Raw genomic sequence first — 17546 nt, 5'->3', positions numbered from 1 at the left:
ACTTTTTCTCTTGGGTTTTGCAATCGTCTTGGTTGTTCTGACCGACTGTTTCTCCATCTTTCTTCGTCTGTGGAGTTTATCCTCCATTGTTGCCGGTTTTTTCTTGTCGGTGCATATTTATTTTGGTTTTCTTTTTCGACTTTTCTCTTTGTCGTTGTTCTAACTTCTTCCTCTTATTTGCTTTCTAGCAGTACCAGGAAAGCTCCAATGAGAAATACGAGTTACGTTTCTCTGGAACGTCAGATGAAGCGTTCTTGGAATCGGTGAAGGTAAGGCATCGTCTCCAGCGATTTCAAATTTCCTTTGCCACTCTCGAGGGTCGATTCGGTGTCCTTTCCAAGGATCTTTTGGAGAAGAACCCGTGTGGTCCTACCGAGATTATCGTTGCGGTGGGTCAACTTGACGCCGGTCTTCGTCTTCCCTTGTACTGTCCGTTAAATCCTTTTCAGTACGAGATATTATGTAAGCTTGAACCTCGGTCTTTCAGCCTAATGGTAACTTTTATCGGATCGCCCGAGAGTGTAATCGCCAAAGCCAAGGTAAGGTTACCGAGCACGAGTTGAATCAGTTTGTTCCTGCTCAGAGGGGTTACTATACCTATGATTCCTTCGTGGAGGGCTATTGGTGTCATCATTCCGATACTTATGATGGTTTTGGAGTTGGGATTTCTAGAACTCGGAAGAGCATCCAAGGTCCTTTGCTTATGACCGACTAGGATCCTCCTATAGCCACCCAACGTACACTTCGTAAGACTCACGATCCCAAGTGGCTTGTTGCTCCTATCCGAGTTGTGGGGCCTTATATTTATGGTTGGGATGAGATTGGTAATGCTCTTCCTTGCATTCTTGAGATGCATGCCAATCTTCCTTCCTAGGCCTTGGGAACTTAAATGGGTCGTCCCTCGTAGGCGTCTGTCTCAGTCTGCTCGGGATGCTAAGGTAAAAAATACTGTCTTGTTATTTTGACGTATATATATATATATATATAATATACATTGCCCCTGTTTTTTTCCTTAGCAATCGTTGATTTTGTGTTGTTGGCAGAGGAGGAGGCAAACTGATGGTTTTGGGCCATCGAATGCTCCTGCCGTTGTGGCCGAGCATGCCATGGAAGTGGACATTGATGCTTTGTTTGGTGAGAACGAGGTATTGGATCTGACCAAGTCATTCTTCGAAGATCTCGATCAGGCTTTGTTGGATGATTATGTTGATCCCAATATCTCCCTTGGGTCTGGAACGAGTCTGCCCCAGCCGAGAGATGTTGCTGAGAAGGGTGCTTCTTCCGATGCTAGTGCTCGGTGTGGTGGTGATAATGTGAGTAGTAATCTTTCTGTGATTCCGGGTGGTGGTAGCCAGAGCGTACCAAGTAACTTTGCTAGTGGTTTTCCTTCTTCCCCAGCGAACCCGTCTGGTGGTTCCTTTGAGACTCTTTGGTTCAGTGGTGGGTCCGAGGCGATGAAGATGTTATGCTCGGATAAGTATGATCAACCGAGCGAGGACGAGCAAGCTCGTATCTTAACTTCTTTGCTTAAGTCTTCCCAGCAACAACTTGTGCTATCAGTATGTGGTGAACAGTTGTTGGCTTTTGGCTTTTTGTTATTTTGGCTTACTCCAGCCTTAACTGGTTTGTTGTCTGGATGTGCTAGAGCAACAATTTGAGGACGGGGATGCTATCCGAGACTCGCGTAGCTAGGAGGAAGGCCAAGGCTGCTGAACAGGAGATCCAGCTTCGTCGCTCTGCTGTGGAAATGGCTAAGCATGAGGCCTTAGCTTTTCGTCAGGATAAGAATGAATTAGAAGGTATTCATCTGCTCTGTTTTCTTGATTTAACGTCTCCATGGTAGGGATTATATTTCTGAATTAGTCCATGTATTGGTAGCTACGGTCAAACGATTGGAGGAGCAGTTAGATAATGCAGGTCATAGACATGCTAGAGACCGCAGTAGCCTTAGACTCGATGTGAGTGATCGTCAGTGTAAGATTGACACCTTAGAGCAAGAGAATGCATTGTTGCGGGAAGATGTAGAGGGATCTTCGTGGGTTACTGGATAAGGCTAAAAAATTAGTGCTCTTGAGAGGGAGCGCGATAGGCATATGCTATCCTGCCCTCATGGTGATGCGGCCGTAACTCCTGCAGAGGCAACAATTAGTGCTCTAGACACTGAAAATATTCGATTAGAACAAAACTTAGCCGATGTTTTATTTGAGGATGAAGGTCACTTGTTAACGAGTTTTGTGTGTCAGTTTGTTCTGATGATTTCCTTAGACTGATCAGTTTTGTGTTGTGATGGCAGAGGCTTGCAATCAAAAGGCTGAGTTGGAGAAGCAGCTAGAGGAAGAAAGGGCTGCTAAGCGAAGCCTTGATGAGGAACTTAACGAGTTGGTGAGCCAACATGAAGAGGAATTGGCGGCTGCTCATGCGGAGGGAGAAAAGAAGTTGAGCAACCTTCATGCGGAGTACAAGGTTTTGATAACCAAGGCTTGTAAGGCTGCCGTTCTCCGGGAGCGTCAGCGAGCCGCCGCAACAGCTGCTGCGAACATCGTGGTCCATCCGCATGTTGCCAAGCCCGATCCTGTGCAGAATGTGACTGTCGTCGAGGATGAGCAAGAGGCTCCTTATGGAGGACAGACTTGAGTTGGTCTGTTTCTTTATTCATCCAGCTTTCTTCTTTTGGTCTCCTATGTTGGACATAGTTTGGTAGGATTATATGCTCCATTATGGAAACATTTTCACATCTTTTTGGAAAGTCCTCAATTGTAGGAGGCGCTATTTTGTTATTTATACGCTGATAAGTCCTTAAATGTGGGAGGCACTTCGACATTTACTGCTTATTTCTTAGATGGTACAGTTGGTGACCTTTTTCTGTCTAATCGTATGATTGGTTGTTGTTATCTGGCATTGAAAGAGTTTTGAGTGCATATTTGTCGGTCCAACCTTGGATAACATTTCCAGGGAGTGATCAATTCCTTATTTGGACATGCTACCTCTGATGGTGTTGGGCTTTAATTGGTTGCAACAATTTTCGTTTAGCCGCCGTAGGCGTTGTTTAGTGCTTGTTAGCACATTTCCCTTGAATTTACCGTCGGAGCGTGTTTCAAAGGGTGACACCTTGGTTGAGCGATTTGTATCTTGTCTGAAGGCAAGTAGCTCAAATTTGCACTACACCAAATCAGAAATTTTGTTACACAAATAAGTGTGATATTTGATTTATTATCACACTTATTAGTGTCATAAATATGGTGTTTTTCTTTTGTTACACATTAGAGGTCACACTAATAAGTGTGACTTTAATTAATTAAAATCACACTACAAAGTATGTCAATTATCTGACACGTATAAGTGTAATAATTTAAACGGTAATTACGAAAAAAAATATTCATTTTTATTTTCCCACCCTGTTTTGGATTCATACACCTACTTTCCCCAACTCACCCTATTCTTAGATGTGCATAATCCAAAAAAATGGTACCCAAAAATTTTAATAGATATAGAAATTAAATTAATAAAAAGAAATCTGTTTCAACATCCACTGGATATCCCCAATACACTCTTAAAACAATAAACAATAGAAACTAACAAACTATCATAAATTAAAACATAAACTCTACCTAGTAGTACTGATCTGTAACAAGGTACACAAAGTTTAATTTGTAAATTGCAGACGCTTCTTATGCCATATTATCCAACCACCAGCAACATAATAAGATAGCTTATAGAAGTCATCACCTTGAGGAGGGTCCCAAATTGGTGCAGAATCATCGTAGACGCGTTCTATGCGAACTTTCCTCTCGTTCTTTTGGACAATTCTGTGGTGACAGACTTCACCTTCCAAACCGGTTACCACATATCCAACGGAAACTATTTTACCATTCCTGTCCAACAAATTCACACTCTGATATGAAGACTCTTCATAACCAGAATTGTCGAAAGGTTGTGGCTCTGACATGGGATCTAAATTCCTGGTAAAAGCATGATTTTCTGGAGTGAAGTCAGGAGGGAACTCAGAGTTAGGGATACAAGAATCATCCAAGATTGTTTCTTCGCTTGTCGGACGGTCACTGGATATATTTTGTGCCATGACCTGTAATGCAATAGTACCCAATCAACGTAAAGTCATAAATGCTTCAACAAGAAAAATATAAAGTTGTCATATATAATGTGTATTATCATTAACCATTTCTTAGAATCCTAAAAGTTAACCTGATTACAAATACTGAGAAAAGGCTAACCAGTAATCATGGGTAAGTTAGCTTTTAGGATCATACAAAACAGATCAAAAAAAAAAAACATAGGATGAACTGAATTGTGCCAAATGTTAATGGAAAAATAAGAAAAGATTTCTAGTCAAAGTAGCCAAGATGTTACATGGGAGAGACTACAAACCTATAAAAATTGTATGCCATTCCATTTGAACTTTCAGTTTCACACGCACCAACATCACAATTTTTACTGATTGTACTAAAACAATCCCTATGAGAGTTACAAGGTTGCAATTATTGAAGTACTTCACTGATTGTACTAAAACAAGCCCTATGAGAGTTACAAGGTTGCAATTATTGAAGTACAAATTTGATATGGAAGTATACGATTGCAATAATTGAAGTACAAATTTGCCTAACACGTTGATCTTAGACAGTGATATAAAAGATAAGGCAACAATGATAACCAAAGAAACATGGTTACTATCATAAATTACAAGAGTTGGGTTTACCTTTTTCAGTCCGATGACAGGGGAGTTGCATTTGTTAACTGTAGAATCGCGAAGAGAAGCAGTCAAGAATGCTTGCTTAGCACGCTTCGCAGAAACGCTGGAGGAAAATCCACGTAAAGACCTTTTACCCAAGAGTATGAGGGATTGTGCATTTTTTTTGTTCTCTGATTTCTTTTCATGGCTTTCTTTGACTCCTTTGAACTCATTCTCAACGAAAGCGGTCCAATTACTTGGAGTAACCCCCATCGGAACGTTTTCTAGAATCTCCTCTTTGCTTTTCCATGCATTTGGATCCAAACCAGCTTGAATAGCTGCTTCAATTTGTGCTTTACCTCTGGCTATCTTGAAATAATTCTGTCGAAGCTGGTATTTGAATGTTCTGAACTTCTGTGAAAAGGTTACTTCGAGGTTCGGGCGTACCAAGTGCGAAGGAGCATTAAACTTAAACTCGCTCTAAGTAAGAAATGTACACCAAAAAGAAACTCAATACTCAAGAGTTAAGAAGAAATGTATTTAAAAAAACTTGTTAACCTAAAACAGAAGGTTACATACCATTAAGCCATTCCACACATCCTCCTTAAAGTTTTCCGGGACAATCCTCCAATCTTCATAACGTATTGGGCAATGCGCTCGTATAAGTTCCCCTACACGAGAAGCAAATTTTTCTGCATTTTTCTTTATTGGTCTACAAGCTGCATCAACTTCAACAAAAACTTTAAAACTATTCCCAACAGATGCACTATTCTGTAATGATTGGGTGGTTATAGTTTGTACACCATCACTGCCATATTGATTTGTATCCATGCTACACAATAAAAGATGACTTAGTAGACAACATATAACAAGAAATGCACATAATGAATCAATCCTTTAATCAAGAAAACAAACCATCATATGAAATAAGTTAGTAGATAATCTCACGACAAATGAACAAAGCATAGTAAGCATAAGTACGCAGAAAACATAATGACAAATATGGTAAACGTAACTATGCGGACAATCTAATGATAAACATAGTAGAACACACGTATCCATCCATCAGTTAAATCCATAGTAAAACATAGCAGCATAGCAGTGCAACATAATCATCAATTATCTATCAGCACTTCATCTACCATCCAATATCTTAAGAACTAATAAACTAACGGCACAGCTTTAAAAGGTCCTCCAAATGCGGCTCATCAGAGAATATTTCCTGAAACTCCTCAGATATGGGTTTTGAAATGTTATCAACTTTTCTTGTCATCTTCCTTGGCGAATGGATAACAGCCCACCAATCAGGGTATTTCAAATCCTTAGAGTAGAACACTTGGCTGGCTTCACAAGCGAGAATTGCAGGCTCATCGAAGTACCTATCGACACTCCTGATCCTATCCAGATTAACTACCACCAAATTAGAGTCAGGGCACATTTTACATCCACTTTCTACCTTCACCCAATCACAATAGAATACAAATTCCACGATTTCCCGATTGGTGTAGTCCACCTCCAGAATTTGCTTGATAATTCCATACCACTTGGTCATTTGATCAACAGGGCTTTTATCACCTTTCTTTGTCATGTATGTGGTGACTGCATCCATACAAACTCCACTGTCTTGTGTAACACGACTACTCTCTTGTGAGAGAGAAGAAAAGACAAACCCGTTTACACGGTAACTTAAATATTCTTTTGCTCCAGTAAGAACTTTGACATATCGCCACAATTATGAATCTGTCTTCTTTTCTTCCAATAACTAGCCAACAAAAAAAATGAACAAAAATATATCAAGTTGACATAAAATCTCCTATCTGATCTTGAAAACAAAACTACCTGAAATAATCAACAAGAGTTTCAAGAAAGATTTTATGTTTTTCAATACCTTATCATGTAGCCAGTCTATAAACTTTGTTTGCCGCTCAACTTCATCCATCTCATCAGGTAGAACGTGATCACAATAGTGGCTACAATTATAAATACAAAACAGTCAACTTCTATACAACATTAACTAAATCAGTTTCATTTTATTGGAGAAGGTCGGGTATATACGCATAATAGTCATCAAGACCCTCAATGTCACGTCGAAAGAGTATCCATCTTCATATTTGCACAAACTGAGCAGGAGTTAGTTTTACCACTTTACCGTCTTCCTTCATGGGACCTTCATCAATGTACTCAGAGTCTTCCCCAAAAAAGCCTCCCAAGTTGCTTGGTGGTTTCCATCCCGGTTGGCATGTCTTCCATTGCATATCTAGCCGACTCTGTCACACGGTACGCCTCTGCAATGGACCCAGCAATGTAACGTTTATTGCTTGGTATATTTCTGCAATCCTTCATCGCCCTTCTCAAGTAAGTACATGTTAGTAACAACCCATTAAAAGAGAAAAGAAATTACCAATGTAAATAATTAGTAAGGTAATGAAACAAACCTTTCGAAAGGATACATCCAACGAAATCTTACGGGTCCACAATATAACGCTTCGTCATCTAGATGAACCATTAGGTGAATGCTGATATCAAAAAATGCAGGTGGAAAGTAATTTTCCAACACACACATTGCCTCTACAACCATGTATTTTGCTCTTTGTATGTGATCTTTAACCAACACTTTCGCGCACAAAATTCTAAAGAACAGACTAATCTGCTGAAGTGCTCTTCGCAAATCTTTATGGTGTGGAAAAGCATGATGAAGGAGGACAGGAAGCAAATATTCCATGATGACGTGATAGTCATGGGACTTTAAATTACTCAAACGTGGGGGATTAACACTGACATTGTTGCTTAAGTTAGAGGAAAACCCTGTTGGGACCTTCAAGTTTTTAAGAATTTGGCAAAATCGAACCTTCTCGTCTTTACTCAAGACATATACTACCACTGGCATGACATCCTTCCCCGTCTTAGAATCTTTAGAAATCCACTGATCGCTGCGAATATTCAATTCTCTTAAGTCTTCTTGAGCACCAACTATATCTTTAGACTTATTTTTCACATCTAATATTGTATCCAAAATATGCTCCATTACGTTCTTCTCGGTGTGCATAACATCAACAGAGTGGCGAACATAAAGTTCAACCCAATAAAATAGACTTCTTAGAGAATGCATTAGTCACGTCAGCACTAGCATCACCTGATTCATCAATTGGATCATTGGCTTCAATTTCAGTATCGACCTCAGCAGCAAAGGCCCTCTTTCTTTTTCCACTACACTTCCCAGGAACATAATTGACATGGCGTAGCTTTTGAAGTATTTGACGTCCAGAGAACCGATCTGGAGCAACTGAGTGCTCTTCAGTGTTCAAATCCAAGTACTTACCCTTTCTAAATGGATGCCTGTTAGGAAGAAAACGACGGTAGTTTGTGTACACATTTTTACTACTATGTGATAGACGAATGCTTTGAGTATCATCAGCACATACTGGACACCCAAAGTAACCATGATACTTACAGCCGGACAGGATTCCATACGCTGGCAAGTCATGAATCCCTATAAATAATGTAGCTTTCAACTGGAAACTCTCTTTCTGGTGCATGTCAAAAACTGTCACTCCATCATCCCATAGTTGCTTAAGCTCATCAACTAGTGGTTGAATAAAGACATCAATGTCTTGTCCTGGAGCCTTAGGTCCAGGTATCAACAATGACATCATTTGAAATTCAGATTTCATGCACAGTGAAGGTGGAAGGTTATATGGAACTAAAATCACAAGCCAACAACTATGAGACGTAGTCTGAAAACCAAAAGGATTAAACCCGTCCGTAGCAATGCCAAGCCAATCATTTCTTCCCTCGGCAGCAAAATTTGGAAACTTATCTTTAATAAGTTTCCATTGAGGTGAATCAATTGGATGACGCATATGTGTAGAAGAAACTTCTGATCGATGGTGCCATGTCATTTCTTTTGCTATCCATGGTATAGTATACAATCGCTTAAGCCTTTCACCTATTGGAAAATATTTCAGCACTTTAACAGGTTCACTTGACTCTATTATTTCCTCCGATTTTCCCTCTATTACCTTATACCTATTAGCTTTGCATACAGGACAACTTCTTTCATTCTCATAATCTTTATAGTAGAGAATACAGTGATTCTCACAAGCATGAATTGACTTTACAGTCATGCCAAGGTCAGTCAGCATTGTTTTCATTGTAGGGTATTTCTCAGGCAAAGTATTACCTTCAGGAAGCCATTGTTTTACTGTTGACAAGATAGAGCTCATGGCATTCCCTGAAATACCATACATCTTTTTATATTATGAAGTTCAACAACTGCAGATAGAGTTGTATGGTTACCTTGATGGTTAGGGTATAGTTTCTCTTCTGCTAAGACCTTATATTTCTCATATCGTTTTCCTAAATCGGGTTCTGCAACTAAAGATTCTAACTGACCTGCCTCGTCGCTACTAATGTCATCATCTGGCATTTCATGCACTCCAAATGCAACATCAACCAATCTTCTCATTTCAGGCACACCTTCCTCCCTGTTTGGTTCGCTGATGTTTTCCTCTTGGACTGAACCTACTGTGCTTCTATTACTTGATTTCTCGCCATGAAAAGCCCACATACGGTACCTCTTGTCTATACCCTTCTCTAATAAATGTTGCCTAACTTTTTCAATTTCTATATTATTTCTATTTCGACACTTATTACAAGGGCAGGCACATATCGACTTCGAGTAACTATCTTACAGCAAAACTGATAAAGTATCTGACCCCGTCTCGATAAACTTTACTAAAAATATCACTTTCATCCATCCAATCTTTTGGAATCACATCTGACATTCTACAAACCATTAAAAAGACTAGGTAACTATACATAACGATGTCATGGAGTTTTAAAATAAGTACATAGCAAAAGAAACGAGGATTGTGCTTTATCGTAAAGACATTATTCTCTTGAATCTGCATTAAAAACTGCACTATATGCCTTTTCAAGTCTTATACTTAAGTAATAGCTATGTGATTACATTTCTTGAAACAATTTGCATAGAATCCTAGATATTCAGACAACAACCATACCACAAAAAGCACACAACACAGAAAAGACATAGAATCCTAGATATTCTTGAAACATTATTCTCAGAGTACCAAGCATTCACAACTGGTTTCGTAAGAAATCACAACTCATTGATTCAGTTTCAAGAAAAACTTAACAGAAAAATCTATTCAATACAAAATATGAACACACTATTCTCATTGATCTTATCACCCAGCAAAAAGTTATAATATGCAGGGACGAAGCCTGGATTTTTTTACAAGGGGGGCAATCTAAACTTTCATTTAACCCTTACAACAAAAATTAAACTAACTATTTAACTTTATAAACTTTATACCATAAACGATATCCTTTTATGTCAAAGAAATCCTCAAAAATTGAAGCTATGCTATAGTTTCTAGCGACTATTTATATGATATCCTTTTATGTAAAGAAAATCCTCAAAAATTGAAGCAATGATAAAGTTTCTAGCGATTTAAATATTCGTCCTACTCTTGCTGCAATAGAACCAAAGAACAAGTTCAATTCAGATGTACAAGGGAATACATAGTTAATTTTCGGATCGTACCAGCTATGCACACAAACTAGATTATGCAAAGTTTCTACTGAAGAACAATAATCTACTGAAACAAAGTTGCTTTGCCACCTGATATAGATTATAAACAATAATCAACATTTTGAGGACAAAAACTACAGCAGAGGGTTTTATCAACACAACATTTTTCCATAACAGTATAACACCGGCTAAGCCACATTTCAGTAAATCAAAGGAAGGCACTGATCTAGATACCATACTACTATCACTTCAATATTTTATCATCAATAAGTGTGGTCTCAACAAGTTCAGGATAGCGATGAGCGGTTGTAATCCAAATTCCCCGATTATGTCAATCTAATTTCTTTAGATGTTGGAAATGATTATGTCCATAACAGTATAACACAACATTTCTTTTCATGCATAACAAACAAAGCAGTAATAGCATCCTGGAAGCATACATCAGACAAGGTCTAACACAACCCAATGCATTAACTCTGTCATACACAAAATTAAGTTCTATCTACATGATGCAACAAATTATTATGCTCCCATCCTACGCTAAACTATGGCAACCCACACCCACTTACTTCTTTACTCTGGATCATGATCATATACTATCTTATTGATACAATTGATTAAACTAAGAAAAAAATGGTGGAATTTGCATACTAACATCGATCCACCAGGAAGATACCATGGGGCTCGAATATCTAAAATTGCAGTAAAAGCACATTCTGGCTAAAGCCAAAGCACTCATGGAAGCTATCATACGGTCCAAAACAACTAAAATTGCACGTTAAGCAAGCCAAAGCACTCATAGTAGAGCTACAAATCCACAAAAAACCTAACTTTTCCTGATAAATTGTAAGAAACCAAATTGTTCATAAAAATAAACCACAACAATGAATCAAACCAAGAATGCTTGCATAACAAAAAAGTCACAAGAACATATTCACAAACTAACAAGTTAACTAATCGACTACATAACAAAAATCATCATCAAAAAGAGGAATCACAGTATTATCTCAAACTGACCTGATTTGATTGAAATGAATCCCTGAAATCGCACCAACTGTTTCTTTCAACCTGAAATAGAAATTAGGGCAAACATCAATTAGATCCGCAGAAGAATAGTGAAGGATCGACTGAAAACCCTAACAACAATTTTATCTGCAATTAAACGAAATCCCGATCTGTTAACAACGTATCTGAAAAATTAAGGCAGAATAGTTGCGAAATCTCATGATTTGATGAAGAACACAAGAGCAGCAAAAATCTTCCGGAAGAAATTGATCAAAGATTAGGGTATAATAGTTGATGAAGAACACGAGCAGTAAAAATTAGGGTAGACTAATTGAGGAATCTCATGATTTGATGAACGAAATCAAAACCTTCTTTTGTTTTTCGAAGGGAATTTTTTTCTTACAGAAGAAATCTCAGATGAATAAGGGAAAGTACGAAGCATGTACACTTTTCTTTTTTTCGTGAAGGAGATTACGAAGAAGCATTAAAAAACGTGAAAAATAATTGAAAAACGAGTGAGAGACAGACGTACCTCGATTGAAAATATTACTTTTACTTTTTACTCTGCTATATTTTTTTTCTCCTTTGGATTTTTAATATATAATAACCGTGGTGATATAAATCACCGGAGTAAAAACTGCAAGGAAGAGAAAATGTGATATCTCAAGTATATTTTGGCGGTAATTATTTTGGCTGGAACGGGATTTCCACTTATTTTATATTTTTTAAATTTTTTTTATTGGGATGGGTAATTTGTCACACCATAACATTAATTAAAAATAAAATATAATTATAAAATGATATATTGTTAAACTTTTTAAAGGTGTCACACCTATTCGTGTAACAAAATTTGTCACACAAATTAGTGTAACAATTAAGTGTTACAAATTATTCCATTTGGTGTAGTGTTGGGTATCTCCTGTTATAACAGGGCATTGTCCGATATCATGATCCTGGCGGCATCACCTTAGGTCTGTCGTTCGTGTAAGGTAGCTTGGGTTATTGACCCGCATCATTCATTGTAGAATAGGAGGTGTGGCCAACACCGTGCCATAATTGTTGACGGACTTGTTTGTGTGTTTATATATATGTATATATATATATATATTTTATTTTCGAAATGAAAGTATGTGTGATTAATCTAGATGCATATATAAAGCAAAAAGAAAAGTAGACACATGCAATAAGAAAGATTTTAATCTAAAAAGTAGAATCATAATGTAAATAAGCAATACACAAAAAGAAGTAGTTTTATTAATTTCCAAAAGAGGGAAGAAGTAGTTTTATTAATTTTCAAAAGAGGGTGTGATTCCTTAGTACATTCTGAGGGAGGTTTCATGATCTGCTTACAAGTAGGGGCTCGAAGCCCTAACCTCAAATGTGGGCTTTCTACACATCAACCTTCATGGATTGTGCGTTACTCTTAGTAAGAAGTGCGTTAACGCTTCCCCATTAGTTTTGAGCAATTTTTGGGCTTTGTTTCCAGCCCACTTTGTGAAGTAAGCTTGCTTAACGATCTGTAAGGGTATGCAACGGACGGATGCGGATTAGGGGTCACCCGCGTCAAATCCGTCAAAGTTGCGGATTTGAAAAATCAAACCGTGTCCGACTCAATCACCCGCGAATTTGACATCCGCGGATAAACGGATGATACGGACCGGATGCGAATTAACCGCTGATTTAAAATGAATGTGTTTTATCCCATCGCTATTTGAAATTTTAGTTAGTTTATGATCCACAAGCTCCCGTCCAATCTCCATAACTTTGGCTTCTGGCGTTTACACTTCTAACAAGGAATGGACTTCCTAAACAGAAATGTGGTGAGATTCAATTTCAGGTCAATGATACTGTCATTTGAACCCCCAAATTATGTAAAACTTCTGGATATAAATGAAATTATATTATTTTGATTGGAACCCCAATTTGTGGTGTATCTTAGTTGGTTGGAATTTGAAGTGTTCTGATGTTTCGTTTTGAAAAATTGAGATTCTGTGCACCAATGTGATATTGGGTTTGTTGGTTCTGATTCTGAATTGGAAACATTTAGTGTAAGTGTAATACCACCTCATACAGTCATACCTGTTTGAACATTCCTTGTTTAGCAGTGAGGTTATGGTAGCTTGAGTAGGAATTGATGTTGTACTATTCACAATGGAGGAGGAGTACACGACATTAACACAAGCTGGGTAGGTATATTAAGACAATGGGTATAAATATCTAACAAGGTATGAAGCCTCAGTTGGAGGATATAGTACCGAGTTTACAGACAAAATACTTATCAATTGCAAGAAGTACCCGCCTTCTGCATACTGAAGAGGGAGAGACTGTTGTTGTGCAGATAAGGTTTTCTACCCTACGGTGTGGATAAATCTGCGGATTTCAAAGTCCAACCGCAACCAAACCACTAAAATTGTGGATTTGAAAATCTCACCCGTGTCTGGCTCATAAATCTTACGGATTGAATTTCACCTGCAATTTTGCGGACGGATACGGGTGAAATCCGCGGTTCCGGATTTTTTGCTCACCCCTAACGATCTGTTGTCTTGTAGTAGCCTGATTGGGCTTGGTAGTGTTTTCTGCCTTCTTGGTTAATGGCCAAGGGTTCAATATAGCGCGGCCAAGGGTTCAATATAGGCTGGGTATTTTAGGGAAGGTATGCTCTTGTCTGTCTGTGTTGTGTCCTTCTGGGGTGGGCATCGTTGTTTGCTCAAGCTATGTTCTAGGCCGATGATAGTTTTGCGTTCTGGCCTTGCTAGTACAGCAGCTGTAACCCGAGTAGCTATCCATCAGGGATAGTAATGCACGTATGGGTGCGGCATCTGTAAGCCAGTCAACAACAAATGTTTGTAAGCAGTTATGGAAAGGGTCCTCAACAAGTTTGTGGGTGCCAACATTGGCTTTTTTGTTCTGATATTTTCTTGACGTCTTAGTTGCACTAAACTCTGTTGACTGTGGTATGATGCGCCATGGGATTACTTGGCTTGGTTCCGTAGAGATCGCTTGTTGATTTTTTAGTGACATCCTTCGTTCTGGGTTGTACCCTGAGTGACGCTCCTCATTGCTCGCCTTAATAGTGCTTGTCTTCAAAGGATGAATGACGTTGGTCTCAGTATGAGAACGAGGTTTGGTCTCTCCCTCATCAGGGAGGTCCTGTTATTGCTATAAGGGTCGTATAGTCGGTCCCGAGGTTATGGTGTGGCATAAGGCTGGGGCATCGGCCGAGTGTGCTGGTGTGTTACTGATGGCCATGTAGTCATAGGTCTCAACCAGGTTATTGGCATCTCTGGCCCTCCTTGCCTGTGCTTTTGGGGAGTTTACTTTGTTCTCGCCGTTCTGGACGTCCATCTTATAATAGTATTTTGCCTCGCCCGAGTCCCCAATGATTTCTGCTACTCCATCTGGCGTAGGGAATCTTAACCTTTGGTGTAAAGTTGAGGCTACTCCTTTGATCCCATAGACCCAGGATCGCCCGACAATGGCTGTGTATGGTGATAGTACATCTACCACACAGAAAGTAGTTAGGGTGAGGATTTTTCCCACCCGGATTTTTAACGTTACCTCGCCCCTTAGGCGGGTCGATGACCCGTTGAAGCAAAATATGTTGTAAGTGGAGGGTATGAGACACTCGTCCCTAAGACCCATTTGTTTGAATGTATCATGGAATAAAATCTCAACTGAACTGCCTCCATCAATTTAGATTTTGGGCATTGCCCGTGGTAGCACTTTAGGTTTTCCGTCCTCGGCTTCGTGCTCAGGGAGTGCAATGGCCATCGTGACCACCAGTGGATCGTTATGGTTTCGTCCTCCATCAGGGGCCTCTGGGGCTGAAAAACTAATGGGTAATTTCATCCATCCCTCGATCGGGGGTTCTCTGGCAACACTAAAAACTTCGTCGCCCTGGAAATTTTGTTTGTGAATTGTCTAGTAATGTTTCCTTCTCGTGTAAGTGTGGTAATCGCCGAGTGCGATATAGTATTACACCCTAAGTATTGTGCCTTGCGGGGGATGTCTACACGGTGTATGGGTGCCCCAGTGGTAGGTGGAGTTGTTGGTTGCACGATGTATTCTTGGAGTTTCCCCTCATTGATCATTTCTTGCACCATTTTCTTCAGGTCTCTACACGAGTCTATCGTGTGGCTGTGGAATTGATGGAACTCGCAGAAGTCAGTTCTATTTTTAGTTCGCTCTGGCTGCTGACCTTTGTTCCATGGGTAAGTGATTTTATGATGTCCATCAATCTTTTTGAGGATCTCGGATAAGGGGGTGTTTAGCTTCGTGTAGAATGGGTCGACGAACTTTCCCTTCTTTTGTTGGGCCTGGTCGCGCCCTTTCTATCCTCCAGTCCGATGCTTGTCGAACTGGGTTGATCCGTTGTTGGATCGCTGCGCTCCTTTTGCTGGCGCCTGTGGGTTCTGTGGCTCTACCACATTTGCTCCTCTATTAGTTCCTTTTGCCATTTTATCGTAAGTTCCGTCTTGGAGTTCCTCCAAGGCTACATAATCCTCTTGGATTTCTCTTAGTTTTCCCAAGTTCTTTGGCATAGTTTCATACATGCAGACAAAGAGAGTGTATGTGCCCAAGATCGCATAGTCCTCAGTGACTTTTCCGATCTCAGCACATAACTTCCTTCACCGTGTCACCAGGGAGCGGAGTGACTCATTGGGCCCTCGGGACATTTGGAACAGCGCGTCGAACTCTGTCGGACCCTGCTATTGTGAATGTACATTTATAGAAATAGCTCGGATAGGTGCTCGAACGATTCAACTGATCCCTTGGGAAGGTTATTCAACCACAATAGGGCTTCATCCCTCAGACTGGCAGGGAAGAATTTACACAGTACCACATCATAATGGTCACATTGGGTTAACGTCATACGATAAGTTCTAAGATGCTCAATTGCATCTCATGTTCCGGTGAACGGGGACGTGAACATTAGTAAAGAACATTTCTTTGGAAATGGTAATCTTAACAGATTCTCGGAGAAGGGGGATTGTCCTGCTTCTTGCATGACTACCTCCAGCTTCTTTCTCTCTGCTTTCCTGTAGCTTCTCTGTGCATTGCTTCAAGCCGGTTGAGTCGGGCCTGAAGTTGGTCATTTTTTCGCCTTGTTTCGGCCTTCTTTTTTCTTCCCAGAGCTCTCTCGGGTGATAAAGATGGTTCATGATAGTGATGCCTTGATCTCCCTAAGTCATCGCCTGATTGTTCGGCATACGATACAATCTTATAATGAGTTGACCTTGAGGTATCCCCTCGCTTGGGGTTTGGAACTGCGAGGTTCTCGGCCTCATAGTTGGTTTTAACTTCTTGGATCTGGTTTTTTACTCGCCGATGTTTGGGATCAATATCCGACGATTCCTCGGATGATCTATCCTCGTGGTCGAGTATACCTATGCTTCCCTTGGGTAAGCGATCCGCTGTTTTCTCGTTGGAGGTGTCATGGATGTTAATTCGTTCGTCATCTTGTAAATGTTCAAAGGGGTTTTCCTCCTCTGGGACCTCCTTGACAGCAGCGAGTGGTACATTCTTTTTTGATTTTCGCTTAAGATCGAGGTTTCTCCACTCAATCCTTCTGTTTCGCCTTTCTAGTTTCTCCATTCTCTCACCCTGAGCTTCTTGGGCTTTCAGGATGGTCGCGATGGTAGCGTTGGCATCGCCGAGGTCTGAAGGGTTTCCCTTCTTGGCCTCATTGTTCGTTGTTTTCCTTGGAAAACGATTCAACCCTCCTGATTGAGTCAGATGGACGTCATCATGCATCTCGAAGAGGTTTCCCTCGCCTTCGGAGCTAGAATTATCAGCTAGTCCATCCCGATACTGGTCATCGGGTTGTCCCTCTCCTGGGACTTCTCCATTCATCAGAGCCTCGCCTGGCTCCATATCGTCGAGTCCTTCTGATTGGGCTTCACCGTTTTCTCCTTGGCTCATGCGAGTAAATCGTCACGTCACGATTACCTTCCCTGCAATATATGCAGTAACACTTAATTTGCCTTTGCTTCAGAAAAGTGGGACCCTAGGTTTGCAGGTCACGTGCAATCACTAAGTCATAGTTCAGACTGGCCAGTTTAGTACAGGAAGACTTTGCAGTATATTTTGGAGACATGTGAAAACGTCAAAACATTCCCTTTTTTGCAAGAGATGTTAATGATGAAAAAAGGTGTTTTATCATTTCTCTCTTTTCGAGAGAAATACCTCTTTCAACATGTTATACCTTTTTAGGGAAAAAATCAAATTATGACGATTGAGCATATTTTCCCATTCTAGGAATTATTTCTCATCATCTTTTAGCTTTTGATTTTGAACAAACTT

General features: G+C 39.9%; 1 protein-coding gene across 8 annotated transcripts; it reads right to left on the bottom strand.

The window, feature by feature from the left end:
- Positions 1-3476: 3476 nt before the first annotated feature.
- Positions 3477-11794, bottom strand: LOC113328491. 8 transcript variants are annotated; one of them, XM_026575572.1, is made up of 7 exons: positions 11256-11709; positions 7120-9469; positions 6740-7031; positions 6573-6654; positions 5264-6446; positions 4712-5164; positions 3477-4081 (listed from the first exon to the last, which is right to left on the bottom strand). In XM_026575572.1, exons 5-7 carry the CDS (start codon positions 5513-5515, stop codon positions 3644-3646), a joined length of 1143 nt encoding a protein of 380 aa, XP_026431357.1. In that variant the 5' UTR covers positions 5516-6446; positions 6573-6654; positions 6740-7031; positions 7120-9469; positions 11256-11709; the 3' UTR covers positions 3477-3643. The 8 variants fall into 8 exon arrangements, 3 of the variants coding, with proteins under 3 accessions (XP_026431357.1, XP_026431359.1, XP_026431358.1); XM_026575574.1 differs by lacking the exons at positions 6573-6654; positions 6740-7031; positions 7120-9469 and adding an exon at positions 11776-11794 and having other exon boundaries at positions 5264-5516; positions 11256-11306; XM_026575573.1 differs by lacking the exons at positions 6573-6654; positions 6740-7031; positions 7120-9469 and having other exon boundaries at positions 5264-5516; positions 11256-11306; positions 11429-11709.
- Between the last annotated feature and the right edge of the window lie 5752 nt (positions 11795-17546).

Source organism: Papaver somniferum, unplaced genomic scaffold (genome assembly GCF_003573695.1).
Source record: "Papaver somniferum cultivar HN1 unplaced genomic scaffold, ASM357369v1 unplaced-scaffold_11, whole genome shotgun sequence".
Lineage (NCBI taxonomy): Eukaryota > Viridiplantae > Streptophyta > Magnoliopsida > Ranunculales > Papaveraceae > Papaver > Papaver somniferum.
Note: the sequence above shows the minus strand (reverse complement) of the source record. Positions and strands in the feature narration are given on the sequence as shown.